The sequence below is a fragment of the Sitodiplosis mosellana genome, unplaced genomic scaffold (assembly GCF_009176505.1).
Source record: "Sitodiplosis mosellana isolate CC-2019 unplaced genomic scaffold, AAFC_SMos_1.0 Smas_scaffold_6167, whole genome shotgun sequence".
Taxonomy (NCBI): domain Eukaryota; kingdom Metazoa; phylum Arthropoda; class Insecta; order Diptera; family Cecidomyiidae; genus Sitodiplosis; species Sitodiplosis mosellana.
Genome location: NW_022601408.1, coordinates 1,407,054 through 1,421,946, shown reverse-complemented (window position 1 = coordinate 1,421,946; position 14,893 = coordinate 1,407,054). Strand labels below are relative to the sequence as shown.

Below are 14,893 nucleotides of genomic sequence, written 5' to 3'. Positions count from 1 at the left end.
TTAATCATTTTTGTTTGCGTAAACATATGAGAACGATATTCAGGCGAATGATTTGAATTGAAATATTGAGAACATTAATCCGCCAACGCGGCGATGAAAATAATTCTAAATTGGCCCAAGAAAAAATCAATGAAAATGTCAAAAAGTCTCCTAAAACCCCGTTTTTCTATTGTATTCACATGATATCATCGGGTATCATCAAATTGATATCAATTAGACAGATAATTATTTCAAACAACAAGGGAATTGGTGTTATTATCAGTTTATTCAAATTTATTTTCGGAAATTTCATCAGCTCATAATTAAAGTAAAACTTATCCATATTTCAAATCTCAACGTGAACAACAACGTAATTAACGAATTCAATCATATTACATTGTATGTTGTACATATTGCTAGCGGCATTAAAAACCAGTCGCGCCTCTTTTTTGTTTGTCACATCATCGAACCACATATCGATTGAACGCTGTTACTGTTAACGACCAAGCACAATAATTTTATCGAACAACAGATTGTGCGACCAACCATCCAACCACCAATCCGCTCATCCGGCGTTGAAATGACTAATCGAAACGAGCCATATCACCATTCCACCGTCAACGCCACCCGAAACCACGAATGGTAAATAGTCTAAACACAGTTATTAACATTAATTCGCCAGCTAAATTACCATATCGCCCGTTTTCCAAAATAATCCCACGTTACAAAGTGAAGTATCACAAATGACAATAGCCAGAGAAAAAGCTTGAGGCAAACAATTGTTCATTTCATTCATTCAATCTTTTGGTGTTTCCTCTCGCTGCTTTGGGCTGTCGCATTTTCTGTTGGACACTCGGAACATTTACATCTTGGCTATATGATTATTCTCTTTTCTTTTCATGAGCCACTTGAATTAGCATATTGTGAGTGTGTGTGTGTGTGTGTGGGTGGGTGTGTAATGCGAACGAAAGACGGAAAAATAACTCCATTCAACGTAATCGACTTAGAGTGTTGAAAAAAGCCGACAATTCGCCATCCAACACCATAAAAAGTCGTTTCATTATTTGCGTGTGCTTTTTGGAGAAAAAGTTTCATCGCTGCAGAGACACTGAGTGGGAGTGGGAAGGTGTGTGTGTGTGTGTGATAGAAGCCAGTAACACACGGTATAGAAGCCTACTGTTAATATTGATCCAAAAACATTCGTCATCCCCTTGAATGTAGTTTGCTTGCAAACCCAATGAACACATGTAATGCTAAATGTTTGAATTTTGTGCATATTTTAATGTAATGCTAAATGTAGCACTAAAAGTGCAAAAATTGTGCAATTTTTGGACCTATTTAGATACAATTTTGTTTCTGGGCACAATATGTGTAAGAATTGTGCACGATTTGGGAATAAATCTACTATGCACAATAATTGCACGTGTTTGGCTCATTGGGAAGGCCAACGCAAATAAAAGGTGACTGCAGTGTGTAAGGCAAAGCTTGGGCAATTTTTTTTCACTTTCTTTCATCTTCTTACCCTCACAACATGGTTTCAATGAAACTGTAATGTTATACTTTATATTCTTTGCGTCTCAAAAGACACTTCACACCGAAATTCTTGAGGTCAAACAGAGACAGAGAGAGAATGTGAATAATGTTGGCATATGGCGGCAACATATGGAGAGAAATTGATGCCACAACATTTAAATTTACATGTGAAATCGCTTTTGAATGGGCGTTTCGATGATAATACCAACAAAAATAAAATGCCTGGGAAATTTGCTAGATTTTTTTTCTCTACTTTTCGAATGATTCATCGAACCGCAAAAAAATGTGATAGAATAAAGGATTTAGATGTTTACCTACAAATTTCAATGCTAAATGCTAATTTTTTTGTCAGTTTTATCAAATCATTTGGTTTTGGAATTAATTTTTTCTACTGTTGCCTTTCTGCGAAGTGATTCGTTTGTAAATACTAACACAATTTACATTAAAATGTTGGAAACAAACAAGAGAACATAGTACACATACACACACTTCGACATTGTAAATTTTAAATAATGGTTTTCACTGTACCATAAAGTCAATGATCTACTTGTGTCGAATGGTATTATGATAGGCGAAGCATCCTTTCGGGAAATTATCCTAAACCACTCTTCAACGTTTGTTTGATGTGCACCGACAACGAGAGACCATAGCGATAAATGCAAAATTTCAATAAAAAAAAAAAAAAAGTCAAGTGTGCAACTTGAATATTATTTAGAAGCTGACACTTATTTTTATGCATAATTTTAATGACCGAATCAGCATTTTGGGGCTAAAGTATTATTTTTCCTGGCTACGGTACTTATAATCTTTAAGAGAAAACTTAAACTTTGTTTACTATTGAGAGGGAGGGAGAGAGGGAGGGAGAGAGAGAGAGAGAGAGAGAGAGAGAAAGAGAGCTATAGAGCAAAAGTGAGAAAAAAAAGAGACCGTTGAGGTTGATTATCGCTATTGCCGAAAAGTTCGGCGGTACTAAGAGTCAGACAGAGAGTATCATATTTTGAAAAAGGACCAAAAGCATTTATCGACTGCGGTTATTGCATTATGAATGAGTTTGGCCACATGAATTTCAACGATGGTTTTCATTGCCGTTTATGTCTCCTTTCGAGCGGAAAGTTTTTGATATTCTCGTCCAAGAGCGAGAGAGAGAGCGAGAGAGAGAAATTATGGGTGAGAAACGACAAATTAAGGAAAAAAAGTAACCACCGCTGTATATATATATCCACTCATACTGAGGATGTCTGCCCGTGACTTTTTCAATGTGCTCTATAATTTGAAGAAGAAGAAAAACGGAGAGGAAGAGAGTATAATCCACAAAGTGCTCTTTCACATAGATTCCAATTTTTTAGATCCTTCGATGCGTGCAGATCAAATTGCTCTCCTTTTAATCCTTTCGTTGTGCATTCCAAAGCGAAATTATTCCATAAATTGTCAGCTGTCTCGCGTCCCACCAGAACTAAAAATCGCTCTTAAATTTTTTTTTTCACTTTAACACGATGTGAATGAAACCCAATTTCATCGCCATTTCTCACAATATTTCATTTGCGAAAATGATAATTTTTGAGATTTTTTCATTGATTTTGTCGCTTATTATCTTTGGAACTTTAAGATGTGACTCTGTCATTTGGATTTTCAAAGGATTTGCAGCAGTCGGTCGTAAGTGGAATGAAAAACGGCTTCCAAGATCGATTTCCCAAAGTCCAACGCGTACTGCCGTATATTTATGGATGCACTGGTGTCGGCAGGGTTTGTTGCTCATTCTAAAGATTCTTTAAGCAGACGGGAGGAGCTCATTACACTCCGTAAAATCATAACCTGAATAAACGAATTATCCGACAATAAAAGTTGAATGTTTTCATACTCCCCTTAATTTGGATGGAAACATAAAAACAAAATTAATTAGCATATATAATAAATCATATACGATAACAACAATGTCATTTATCTTTAAACCAATTGCCTTAGATTAAATTGATAAAAGAATGGAATTCCAAGAATGAAAAAGGTTAATATTTTTAATGATTACTTGGATGATTGGATTTGATAGGCTTACTCCAATACTTTACATACATTAACTTGACAATTACAATGCTGACGTAGGCGCGGTGGTACCTACGCTTTATTTTCCATTTCAAGAGAACGTGATATGCTTGATTGGATAGAGTAAAATGTGTGTGTATATGTGTATATATGCTTTCCTCCAATCGCATACTTACCCGAATGATTAAAGGACCATGTTTATACATCAACACTTCCAAATCTTTGGTAAATATTTCATTTTATTTATTTTTGATTGGAAAAAAAAAGAATTTGATCTCAAAAAAGGATTAGTACTACTATAAAGTATGATCAATTTCAATGTGAATAAGCTAATAGATAATGTGCATAGAATTTTTGGTGTTTGTATATAAAGAAGCCTCAAAGTGGATATTCTTTTTGTTTTATCAGAGGATTTAGTTTTTGGTTGGTAATTTCACCAAAATCGTTTTTGTTTCCGTATATGGTTCAAGTCCGTCTTCTCCAAGCTCACGACCATGACCAGACTGCTTGTAGCCACCGAACTGAAAAATTCAAATATATTTTTGAAATATTCATCGATTATGTTCATATCATTCATGTCAGATTTAATTGAATAGAAATTTAGAAACATAAATATGATTTCAGAGTAATTACCGGTGTTTGTGGTGTCACAGCATCGTAGCAATTGATCCATACAGAACCAGCTTCAACAGCACGAGCAAATGTCAATGCCCAATCAATATTTTTGGTCAAAATACCGGCTGCCAGCCCATAAGATGTTTTATTGGCACGTTCAATTACCTCATCCAGAGTTTTGAACTTTATAACTGATTGAACTGGACCGAAGATCTATTTGCAAATGAAATCGGTTTTTATTTTTAGAATATATCGCAATGTTCCATTAAACGTTGAGAAAGATGGAGGAAGCATGTCATACCTCTTCTTGAGCAATGGTCATGTTGTCAGTTACATTTGAGAAAATGGTTGGTTCAACGAAGAATCCTTCGTTTCCCCATTTATTTCCACCGCACTCCAATTTGGCACCTTGCTTATTGCCCAATTCAATGTACTTTAAAATCTTCTGCTGGCTTTCAGCGTCGATTTGTGGACCTATTCATGTCATTTTCAATTAGTGAAATTTCTATGCAAAATCAATTTTATTCATGTTCTCATTTACCTTGCAGTGTATCATCAGCGAATGGATTGCCAACTTTGCGTTTGCGTGTGAGCTCAACAGACTTTGCCACAAATGCTGCAAACATTAAATTAAATCCAATTATAAATTTAAAAAAAAAATTCCCATCAAAAATTTTCATAATATTTTCTTTAATTATACCGTCATAGATGGTCTCTTGGACGAATGTACGAGTACCGGCACAGCAGCATTGACCATCTAAAAGCAACATGCACATTAATATACTTTCCAAAGCTAATAAACTCAATGAAAACATCAACTTACGATTAGCAAAGACTGCATTGTGTGCAATTTCAACGGCTTCATCCAAGTCAACATCCTGCATGACAACCAATGGACTCTTGCCTAGAGGAGGATGAACAAATTTTTTTAACGATCAATAAAGTTTGAGCCGTAAAATAAATGTTCGATTGTTGCTATTCCAACCTCCAAGTTCCAGTGAGACTTTTTTTAAGTTTGATTTGGCTGCATTTTCGGCAATCAGACGACCAATCTCCGTGGAACCAGTGAATGCAACTTTACGCACATCGGGATGAATGACGAGTGCATGGCCAGCAGTTTCGCCAAAACCAGGTACAACATTTATCACACCGCTCGGAAAACCGGCCTGTTTTGTGAGAGCTGCCGCATACAATGCACTCAATGGTGTTTGTTCAGCTGGTTTCAGCACGATTGTACAGCCGGCTGCAAGTGCCGGAGCCCATTTCCAACTCACCTAATATTCACGACTCATTTTAAATGACAAATTTATGATCGAATAAATTTCCAACCAATTACCATTAACGTGGGATAATTCCATGGGATAATTTGTCCGACGACACCGATTGGTTCTTTGCTGGTAATCGCCAAACTACCACCGTCTGCAAATTTGATTGTAAAACCGAAAATTAAATGCGGGAAATATTATCATTATGACACACTTAAAACAAATTTTTTGAGTTATTCCTTTTTTATTTCGACAATGGTAAATGTGTGCTGTTTTCTTTTTTTTATGGCAGCACTTACCAGCTGGAATTGTATTTCCATGAATTTTGTCGCACCATCCAGCGTAATAGCGGAACGTGTCGATAGCGCATTGAATGTCAAAATCGGCTTCGGCAAACGGTTTTCCATTATCAAGCACTTCCAAATTGGCCAATGCGCTTTTATGCTGCTCAATCAAATCTGCTAACCTAAAGCGTTTCGTATAAGTATCGAGAGTATATTAAAAGCAAATAAAATGAAATGACTCTAATATTCTGCACCCACACACACACACACACAGAGAGAGAGAGAGAGAGAGAGAGAGGGATGAAGACAGAGAGAAAGAAAAGAAAACATATTGCAATCGAAATTTCATGAACATCAAACACTTACTTGTTGATGAGCCGTCCTCGTTGCGATGCATCCATATCTCTCCATGCTGAACCCCGTTCGAATGCCTTCTTCGCTGCCTTTACAGCCAAATCAACGTCAGCCTTGTCGGCTTCAGCGACCTCTGCCAACGGCTTTCCAGTTTGAGGATTCAAAGTTACAAACGTTTTGCCCGATTGCGCATCCACAAATTCATTGTTGATGAAAAGCTGTCCGAAAACCACACAATTTCCATTTGATACAATCATTTTTATTTTTAATCTATCTCAGCTAAATATATACATTTTTTTTCTTTCAAATTCGTCGAGCTTCAATTACCTTTTTGTAAATAATTTCTTGATTTGGGTTTGCCATTATTGTCAATTGAACTGAAATATGAATCCGAAAATTAAAAGAGAAAAATAACACACATATCCAATCGTGCGGGTATTGAATTTCAAATAAACACTTGAATTTGAAATGAACACAAATAAGTTTTCTAGCTGAACAATAAACAAATACAATTCAAAATGGCTTATTTACACATTTCAAACCAAATCCAATCGAATTTAACGCTTTATCTTATCACCTGGAATGGAATGGACGCTAATCTAACCAAAATGAATAAAAAACAAACATGCACTTTTTTGTCGATGCGAACGATTTTCAAGTGCCCGAACAATTGAACTACGATTTTTTCCATTGTTATTTATTGCATTGTACAAAAGAGTCTCTAAAGCCAGATTCGAAAATAAGCAATTCATTCAGTCATATTGTAATGATCCAATTGTGATTGTTACGAAAGTGTATCTGTCTAGAATGATTGACGGGTTAAATTGGATATAATTATATTTAAAAGCTACATGAGATGCATTTTTTCCCATTCAATTCGCATAAATTTGCGTCTAATTTTTGTAATCATTTGAATGATATCATTTTGGATTAAGACTTGAACATTGTAATCTCTTCGAGTAATTTTGAACAGAGATCTAAACGTTACGTGGATCGGTGCGACTCGCATCATCCAACTTTGATTGAGTTTTTTTTTGTGTCTGAATAAAATGGAATAAACACACTCAGAAACTTTGCTGAATCGTCGCGAATTTCTGTCGAGTAAAATTTATTGAAATCTGATTGCTTTGAAAGTAAAACCGTCGTTCTCTTTCTCGCCAACATATGATAATAGTATTGAATTTTATTGGGTTTTTAACCAAATTTGTTTGTTTTCATTATGTCATATACTAAGTGCGATATTCTGAGCCCATCCAAATGAAAAAAAAATTAATCAAAAATGAATTGAAGGTCAAACGTTTTCTTCTGCCGGTTAAATTCAAAATTTGGAATTGAAACTTGGTTAAAATGCTAATTGGAATGGCTTGACAAATTATTTCCAGAAAATTATTCCAATTTAAAGTGACAGGTGTTCTTCTGTAGACACAGAACAGCGTAGATGTAGGAAAAAAAAAAACAAACTGAATGGAAAAAAAGCAAAATGATGTGAACTTACTTCAAGCAGAGATAAAATTGAAACTGAATGATTTAGTAGGCGTTCCGTGTATTTATATGCTAGTTGAAATGAATACGAATGAAATCGTTTTTGATGTGTGCTTGAGATGCAGACTCGTTCGCCGGTTATCATTCTCAATTATGAAGAAAACGATTGACGCACACAAGCAAACAACAATTACACGTACAGACCTCAGTCGAAAGAGTTAACACTGAAAATACCAACAAAAATGCAGCTAAAAAACATAAGAAACATTTTATTCCATTCTGCTGGTGTTTGTTGTAGTGGTCGGTCATATGATTATCTCGTCTGAGTGAACTTGAAGATGGTATTGCAGTTCCATCTATCTGTATGTTTTGACACTTGCACCATTGACAGAAAGTTAGTTAGTTACCCAGGCAGAACCATATCATCAAAGCACACAAAATAAAAACAGAATCGATATGTCGGTTTTGATAATTTATTCGGTTTTTTAAATGATTTTTCACCATTTTTTTTACACGTGCTTTTCATAATAAATACGTCAAAACTTGTATTTTAATTTTATTTTTCTGTAATAAGTAAATATTAAAAAGAAAGTCGAAACTTGAGTCGATTATGAAAAATATATATATTGTATATATGTTGAAAAAAGGCGAACAGTTATTTTCGATCGCAATTCGTAATAAAGTCCAAATGTCAAAATAATTATGCTCCTTTTGTTTGTTTCGTCCTTACTTTGTTTTTTTTTTCTGTTTGTTTCTCTTTTAAATAAAATATAACACATGTAAGCTTGACACTTTCATCAATACAATTAAATTATTCACAAATATTAAATAATAAATATATAGATTCATTCATTTCCTTGTTTGTTTGTTTGTTTTTCTTCTTTCTTTTATATCAAGTTTCTAGCAATATCATTTCATGGAATGATAATGTATGATTGGTATTTTTGTGAATTTTTGTTGTTGTTGTATTATGTATTTCTCATCCATTTTTTTTAACGTTATTATTTAAAATATCTTTTCCTTTTTTTCTGTTTTTGGGTGTGTCGGTTTTGTTTTTTGCTTTGTTTTCATTCAAATTTTCTATCAGTTATATCAAGTTAGTTAGATTTTCAGTAGCTATTAGTCGCTGGTTAAATTAGTTCGTTTTGGATGTTTCTAAAGTAGTAAGCTATCTTCGGCCTTTTTCGATGTTGATTTTTTATTTGGTGTACCATTTGAATTGGCCTCACTGCCACCGCTAATATTTGGTAGATTGTCGGCAGCTGCTGCTCGTTCGGCCAAAAATCTCTCAAACTCAGTACTAGTCAAACTATCTTCGGGACCTTTGTCTGCATCCTGTGACAACGAATAACATTTAGAAATTTTGTCAATACACACTACACATACACTCAAATGTTTGTAAAGAATTTCGATAGAGTTTTTTTTTTTGCCGTTACTATCGAATTTATCGACAATTTAAATTTTAGCACTTACAGCGTCCTTCAACCAAGCTGCCATCTCATCGAGCTCATTTTCATTGGCATTCTGTGAATGAAATTTCTTTTAAATAGTCTAATAGTGAAATAAAAAGCCAACAAGTGTTTGAAAACGTGAATTTTGACCTTTTCTTTTTTACAACTCTATGGGTGAGATTGAGAGTGGAGTATGTTTTTTCTTCGATTTATATTTTTGAAAAGGCGAGTATGTTTTCTGATGATTCTGTTGGCGTTAAAGTAGAGTATGTTGTAGTACCGTCTAGCCTCCGCGGTCTTCATGGTTTTCACGCAACTGATAAAAGATAACAACATGATGTCTTCGGCAAAGTTGTAGTACTTGAGGTCTTCTATAACTAAGCTGAAGACAGTTATCTCTTATCTCTTATCAGTTGCGCGCAAATCGCGCACATAAAAAAGCAAATTTTATATAGAACTTTTTTTTTCTTATCATTTTTCGCGCTTTTCGCGGAACTGATAAGAGATAAGAGATAACTGTCTTCAGCGATGTTATAGAAGACCTCGAGTGCTACAACTTTGCCGAAGACACCAAGTTGTTATCTCTTATCAGTTCCGCGGAAACCGTGAAAAACCGCGAGGACCCGCTAAAAACGAACATACTCGCTTTTAACCATTTTTAAGTCGACAGAAACTTGCTCTTCTCTTTCGTAACAAAGTCAATCAAACATACACTACTCTCAATCTCACCCATAGAACTTAAAAATACTTAATTAATAGGCTTAGACTTCTTTGTTGAATTTTTTTTTTTCATTCATAAAAGCGTGAGCCCAGGCAATTAATGATTATTTGTGTTAGTATGAGAATTAAAAACGATGGTTAATTATAAAAAAAAATCTCACTTTTTCATTAGTTTTGTCAGATTGTTTCTTAAATAAAGAAAAAGACAAAAAAGTTTCAAAATCAAAAATTGTTAGTTGTGCAAAAATTGGAAAGAAAAAAAACATAATAATGTTGTTAGTTATTTCATCCATTAAATTTAGAATACTCACAGCCATACTGACTACTTCTGGTTTCTTCGCACCTTTCGATGGTGTGCCTCTGTAAAACGGAAAAGGTTGAAATCGATTTTATTGAACAACTGTTCTTATTTACTATGAAAAGAATAAAAATTTTACGATTTAGCTTCGTTTCTCGATTGCGCCAGCATATCGAATTCATCGACATCTTTGCCACCCGATTGAGCCGTAACACTGTTGATTTGAGATAGCTGTGAGCTTGCCATCCCACCAACAGCTGTTAAAAAAAAACAAACAAAACAAAAATACATTTCCGACTCTCGAATTGTAGTCAATAGAATACATATTTGAATTGAGCAAGTGGAGTCTTACATAATCCCGAAAATTTATTGGGGAGCTTATCATTTGGATCTGGTGATTCCTCTAGATCGATCAATGAATCCTTTCCTCTGCCATCTAAAAAAAAAAGACAAGATAAACACAAAATTACGACTCGAACAATGAAACAATAAAGATAAATGTTATTTACCACCGCTGGGGCCTCGCAACGCAGCACCAAGTATAGCGGATGGTGTTGACGTGTTTTTCGGATCACGATTCTTTTCGTAACGTTGATATCGCAAAAACAAATTATTTAACTCGTCGTTGAGTCGAAGCAATTCGGCTGTAATTTCGTCGTGCGTGACTCGCCCGATTAAATCAACTATTCGGCTCTGCATTTCACTGGAGAAGAAAAAACGACATAACACAAACAAAACAAAAAAACAATAAAATATTAATCGCAGCTAAATGATGTGGTCATATGTCAATTTGTTTTACCTGCACGTTTGACTTAAATCTGCTAGAAGCTTGTAATCGGATGGATCTTCTTGTCCGGGTTTCAGAGCGGTGAGCATTTCGCCAAAAATGGTCATGTTCATTGAGACGATTTCGAGTTCCGATTGCAGTTTGGTAATTTGTTCCGGTGTCAATGTAACTGGGCCACTTGGTATGGTTACAACCGGTGCTGGATTTGGCTGTGTTACATCTGGATGATTCTTTGGAGATGTCGACAGAATCACGGGTGGTGATGCATTTTCTGGTACACTCTAAAATAAACAAAAAATGGAGAAAATTGAATATTCAACACGAAATTCTCGCGACAGCAAAAAGCAACGATGAAATAAAATAAAAGAATAGTCGCATAAATTGAGCTTACCCGTTGTGGGGTGTAAATGGGTGCCATGGCATCCAGATCGGCGACGGGAAATTCGATGCCTTTGCTCTTGAGCTCCTGATACACTTGAACGACACCATTCAAATCGGGCTGTGATCGAAACGCGTCGGCCCAGATCTGAATCAAGTTCAAGACTTTCTCCTGCACTACGGCAGGTGGATCATTTTTCGGTCCGATCAATTTCACCAAATCCTGAATAAACTCTTTGTTTGCGACGAGTACATGGAATGCTTTGCCACAATTCTTAACACATGTTTCCAGAACCGTTAACGTGTACATGATAACCGTATAATTTTTGCCGGCATTCTGTGATAATCGCTTTCGTATGGCTTTCATCGCATCACGTGCCGCATCTGACGATTCATTTATCATATCGCAGATCTCCATGTTGAGCGCCCAATTTTCGGAGGCAAGCGACGCATCAGTTGCTTGTTCTATGTCAATGAAAATTCAAATTGGAAAGAAGAACAAACAAACAAAAAAATTACAAAAATAAATAAACGAAAACATTTGTTGATGAGAAAGAAAAAATGAAATTGATGCTCTACTTTATTCCGTTGAGTGACCAAAAAAAAAAAAAAAATATAATAAATCCGTGGAATGAGTTTCATTCGACAAACAGTAAGAAACAAAAACAATTTTCAAATTGTTTTCAAGCATTTTCGCCGGCTTTGCACTCCAATAAGACGAGACAAGACAAGTTTCAGAACAAAAGTTTTTGTTTGTTGTGTTTTGATTGTGTGCGGAGCTTGGACCATGGAAAATCGATATAAAGCAAAACGAAACCGCTAATGACAAACCAAGTAACGAAATAACAAAATGATGCATATTTCATGTGCATTAGCCGGAACGGTTTCTATTTTCTTTTTAATATCGCGATATCGATTCTTAAATGGAATTGTGTACGCGAGTGCCAGATGCTCTTCGTCTTTAATACGCTTTACATGCGGTGCGTGTTATTGTCAATTCATCCAGGTTGCCACAATTCTCACAGATCAATTTCGAACAATGATTTATCATCCGAACAGTAATTTACTCACACGCTGCACACAGCCTTAATTAATAAAAAAATATCAAATATAGTATATATATGTATACCCATAGTATGGTTATTATAGTTATTTTGAAAATCCTTGCAGCGACCTGTAATTTGATCAGAGCTATTTATTGTTGTTGCTATTGCTATTGCTATTGATGTCGTTCTTGCAACAACAAATAAACATTAAATATATATGACGAGTGACGAATCTTGTGTTGACTCATTTCCAGTAATATGATAGTGAAAATCTTTTGTATATTTGCCGTCCAAACAAACAAACGCACACACACACACACACGCCCTAACATACATCCATACAACTACACGTCTTCTTATGGTTTTCTCTTTATTACTCTTCTTTAATCATTCTTTCGCCCAAATTCGGTATATTTGAGCAAGAAAGAAAAAAAGCAACAATGAAGATAAAAGGTATAACATTAAAGCACATTTTGCTACACCATTTTGTTTCGCTAAGGTAATTAGCTGATTAACCAGATCACGATTTGTTCATCGCGCGCGTTTATATGGGAGAGACAAGATTCATACATATATATATATATATATATATATATATATATGTTGTGGGTGATGTAGACAACGTTGTGATTGATGTAATGTGTATATCAAAGGGGAAATATAACTGTGCAATTTTTGTTTTGTATCTAACGATTCAGCACGATTGCGGTTGAAATCGAATGATTAAACTGAATCGGTTCACGTGAAATATCATACATTTTTTTGTTCTGCATCTCTTTCTAATTCTCTTTTCTTCTCTTTCCCTGTGTCTCTTCTCCCATCAGATTGAGAGCAAATCTTGCGCAAGATCTAAATCAAATGTTTACAATGTTGAAAACAACGCAAATTCTGAGCGAGGCGACCAAACGGAATTTTTCCAAATCATTGACTCACATTTATCTCACTTTCGTGTGAGCTTCGGAAATCATATATTACCACCTCGCACCTAATTCTATATGTAATAAATCCAGAAAGCAGTCAGCAATCGATTATAGAGCCTGTTCTGAATTGTGTTTGGCATTTTAATATTGCAAAGCAAAACTCTGGGGTTGACATATATAGTGAAAAAAATAAATAAATGAGTCAGTAGAAAGGTGAAGTCTGCATCAACGTCAACATCATCATTATAAATGTTTCATGCGAATAATAAATGCGAAAATCAGAAGCGAAAATGCGCCGCGACACAAACGCAAACAGACAGAAAGTAGGAAAAAAATCAAATCATTTTACGGGAAAATAGAAAAGAAACAAAAGAAAAATAACAGCAGCAGCAGCAGCAACAATCATAATGTGTATTGGGTGCATATTGTCTGCCCATAGCAATGTATAACACGATATTAAGCGTCTATTATCTATTTATTGCACTCACACGCTCACTTTTCAGTACGTCTTCCATAACTAATATATTAGAAATTTTTCACATAAACGCATTTGGAAATGGCAAAGAAAAAGAAGAAAAAAAAACAGCAGCCCGAGTACTGCAAAGTCCCAAAAGAGAAATGTGTTTGGTGTATAGTAACAAGAAAAAAACCTGAACAAATAGAATAAATAAAGCGAAACTAATAGAATTTAATTTGGCATATGTAAATACGGTGCGCAATGTATGCGCCTAGGTCTTTTGATATTGCTTTCGTTGTTGTTATTGCTGTTTTTTTTTCCATTCGGCTCTGAACTGTGAATATGGATCGTACATTAGTTGCGTTTTCTTTAATTAACATTGCGCGATGCAAGCGAGAAAGAGAGAGAGAGAGACCGATTGCTGATGGTAAATAGATTTATTTCCCACAAATCGTACAATTTTCTGATACCATCATGTGGAAAATTTGTGCGATTCATACATTTTTTTCTTCTTCTTGTTGTTTGTTTCATCAATGTGATGGAGCAACGACAATAACACGAGTAGGAAAGATGCTTCACCAGGCGAGTGTCATCCGATATGCCAACGAAAACAAAATGTAGCGTTTTTAAAAATAATGATATGAATAAGTTATTACCAATCCTTTGTCCAACTGGCGTGGAAAATACATTGCCGGCCAGGGAGCTCACATTAAAAAAAGATGTCATTGTATGTCCGTCGTTCGCGTTGATTTTTTTTTTCTCAAGGGTCTTCAATAAATCACTGTTGTTATCGTATGAGATGAGGATTTGACTGTTATTTTTTCTTGCTGCACTAGTTCTTACTAAATAACACACATCAAATATCACCCGATGGAAAATTTATAATGAACAGCCGCTAAAACACCTTCTTTTTTCTTCTCTTCTTCTGTCTCTCGACGACACAAAAAAAAACAATGGTTTACAAATTTTGGTGACCGATATATTTACACCAATTTACACATCGATTTGATTAGTCGATACAGAATTTTTGTATGATGTTGTTTTGTTTCTCTGTTCTCTGTGTGATTCGTTTTCTTATTTATGTATTCACTCTTCGCTCTCTCCTTTGCTCTATACGCGAATCTATATGCTTTGGGACCTGGCTCTTCTACGCTGTGTACTGATTTGCAGTAGTTTATGATGACTTTCGAGACAAATGTTATTCTCGATCTGTCAAAATATGCGACGACCATAATACTCACCCAAGTGAAAAATAATACTCTGACGCTACGTACATTTCTGCGTAAA

General features: G+C 35.2%; 2 protein-coding genes across 6 annotated transcripts; both read right to left on the bottom strand.

Annotated features, from left to right (window-relative positions):
- Positions 1 to 3,770: 3,770 nt before the first annotated feature.
- LOC129575542 (aldehyde dehydrogenase 1A1-like) lies at positions 3,771 to 7,683 on the bottom strand. 3 transcript variants are annotated; one of them, XM_055459312.1, is made up of 12 exons: positions 7,563 to 7,683; positions 6,395 to 6,444; positions 6,080 to 6,285; positions 5,729 to 5,895; positions 5,501 to 5,583; positions 5,150 to 5,438; positions 4,988 to 5,068; positions 4,865 to 4,921; positions 4,706 to 4,780; positions 4,466 to 4,638; positions 4,183 to 4,377; positions 3,771 to 4,070 (listed from the first exon to the last, which is right to left on the bottom strand). In XM_055459312.1, exons 2-12 carry the CDS (start codon positions 6,428 to 6,430, stop codon positions 3,963 to 3,965), a joined length of 1,470 nt encoding a protein of 489 aa, XP_055315287.1. In that variant the 5' UTR covers positions 6,431 to 6,444; positions 7,563 to 7,683; the 3' UTR covers positions 3,771 to 3,962. The 3 variants fall into 3 exon arrangements, with proteins under 3 accessions (XP_055315287.1, XP_055315286.1, XP_055315288.1); XM_055459311.1 differs by lacking the exon at positions 7,563 to 7,683 and adding an exon at positions 6,599 to 6,860; XM_055459313.1 differs by lacking the exon at positions 7,563 to 7,683 and adding an exon at positions 6,645 to 6,834.
- Positions 7,684 to 8,008: 325 nt separating this feature from the next.
- LOC129575541 (TOM1-like protein 2) lies at positions 8,009 to 14,863 on the bottom strand. Of its 3 annotated transcripts, none has more exons than XM_055459308.1 (10): positions 14,263 to 14,846; positions 11,197 to 11,648; positions 10,818 to 11,086; positions 10,528 to 10,721; positions 10,371 to 10,454; positions 10,158 to 10,275; positions 10,032 to 10,080; positions 9,882 to 9,908; positions 9,023 to 9,073; positions 8,009 to 8,884 (listed from the first exon to the last, which is right to left on the bottom strand). In XM_055459308.1, exons 1-10 carry the CDS (start codon positions 14,330 to 14,332, stop codon positions 8,705 to 8,707), a joined length of 1,494 nt encoding a protein of 497 aa, XP_055315283.1. In that variant the 5' UTR covers positions 14,333 to 14,846; the 3' UTR covers positions 8,009 to 8,704. The 3 variants fall into 3 exon arrangements, with proteins under 3 accessions (XP_055315283.1, XP_055315285.1, XP_055315284.1); XM_055459310.1 differs by lacking the exon at positions 14,263 to 14,846 and adding an exon at positions 12,313 to 12,394; XM_055459309.1 differs by lacking the exon at positions 9,882 to 9,908 and having other exon boundaries at positions 14,263 to 14,863.
- Positions 14,864 to 14,893: the final 30 nt, after the last annotated feature.

Excerpts from the sequence above, each read along its gene's own strand:
- LOC129575541 (XM_055459308.1), bottom strand. The coding sequence starts at position 14,332 with ATGACATCTTTTTTTAATGTGAGCTCCCTGGCCGGCAATGTATTTTCC. Across the intron at positions 9,074-9,881 it reads CTGACAAAACTAATGAAAAA|AATGCCAATGAAAATGAGCT; the intron begins GTGAGATTTTTT and ends TTTCATTCACAG. Across the intron at positions 8,885-9,022 it reads CAGCTTGGTTGAAGGACGCT|GATGCAGACAAAGGTCCCGA; the intron begins GTAAGTGCTAAA and ends TCGTTGTCACAG.
- LOC129575542 (XM_055459311.1), bottom strand. Across the intron at positions 5,584-5,728 it reads TGGAAATACAATTCCAGCTG|ACGGTGGTAGTTTGGCGATT; the intron begins GTAAGTGCTGCC and ends TCAAATTTGCAG. Across the intron at positions 5,069-5,149 it reads AGTCTCACTGGAACTTGGAG|GCAAGAGTCCATTGGTTGTC; the intron begins GTTGGAATAGCA and ends ATCCTCCTCTAG.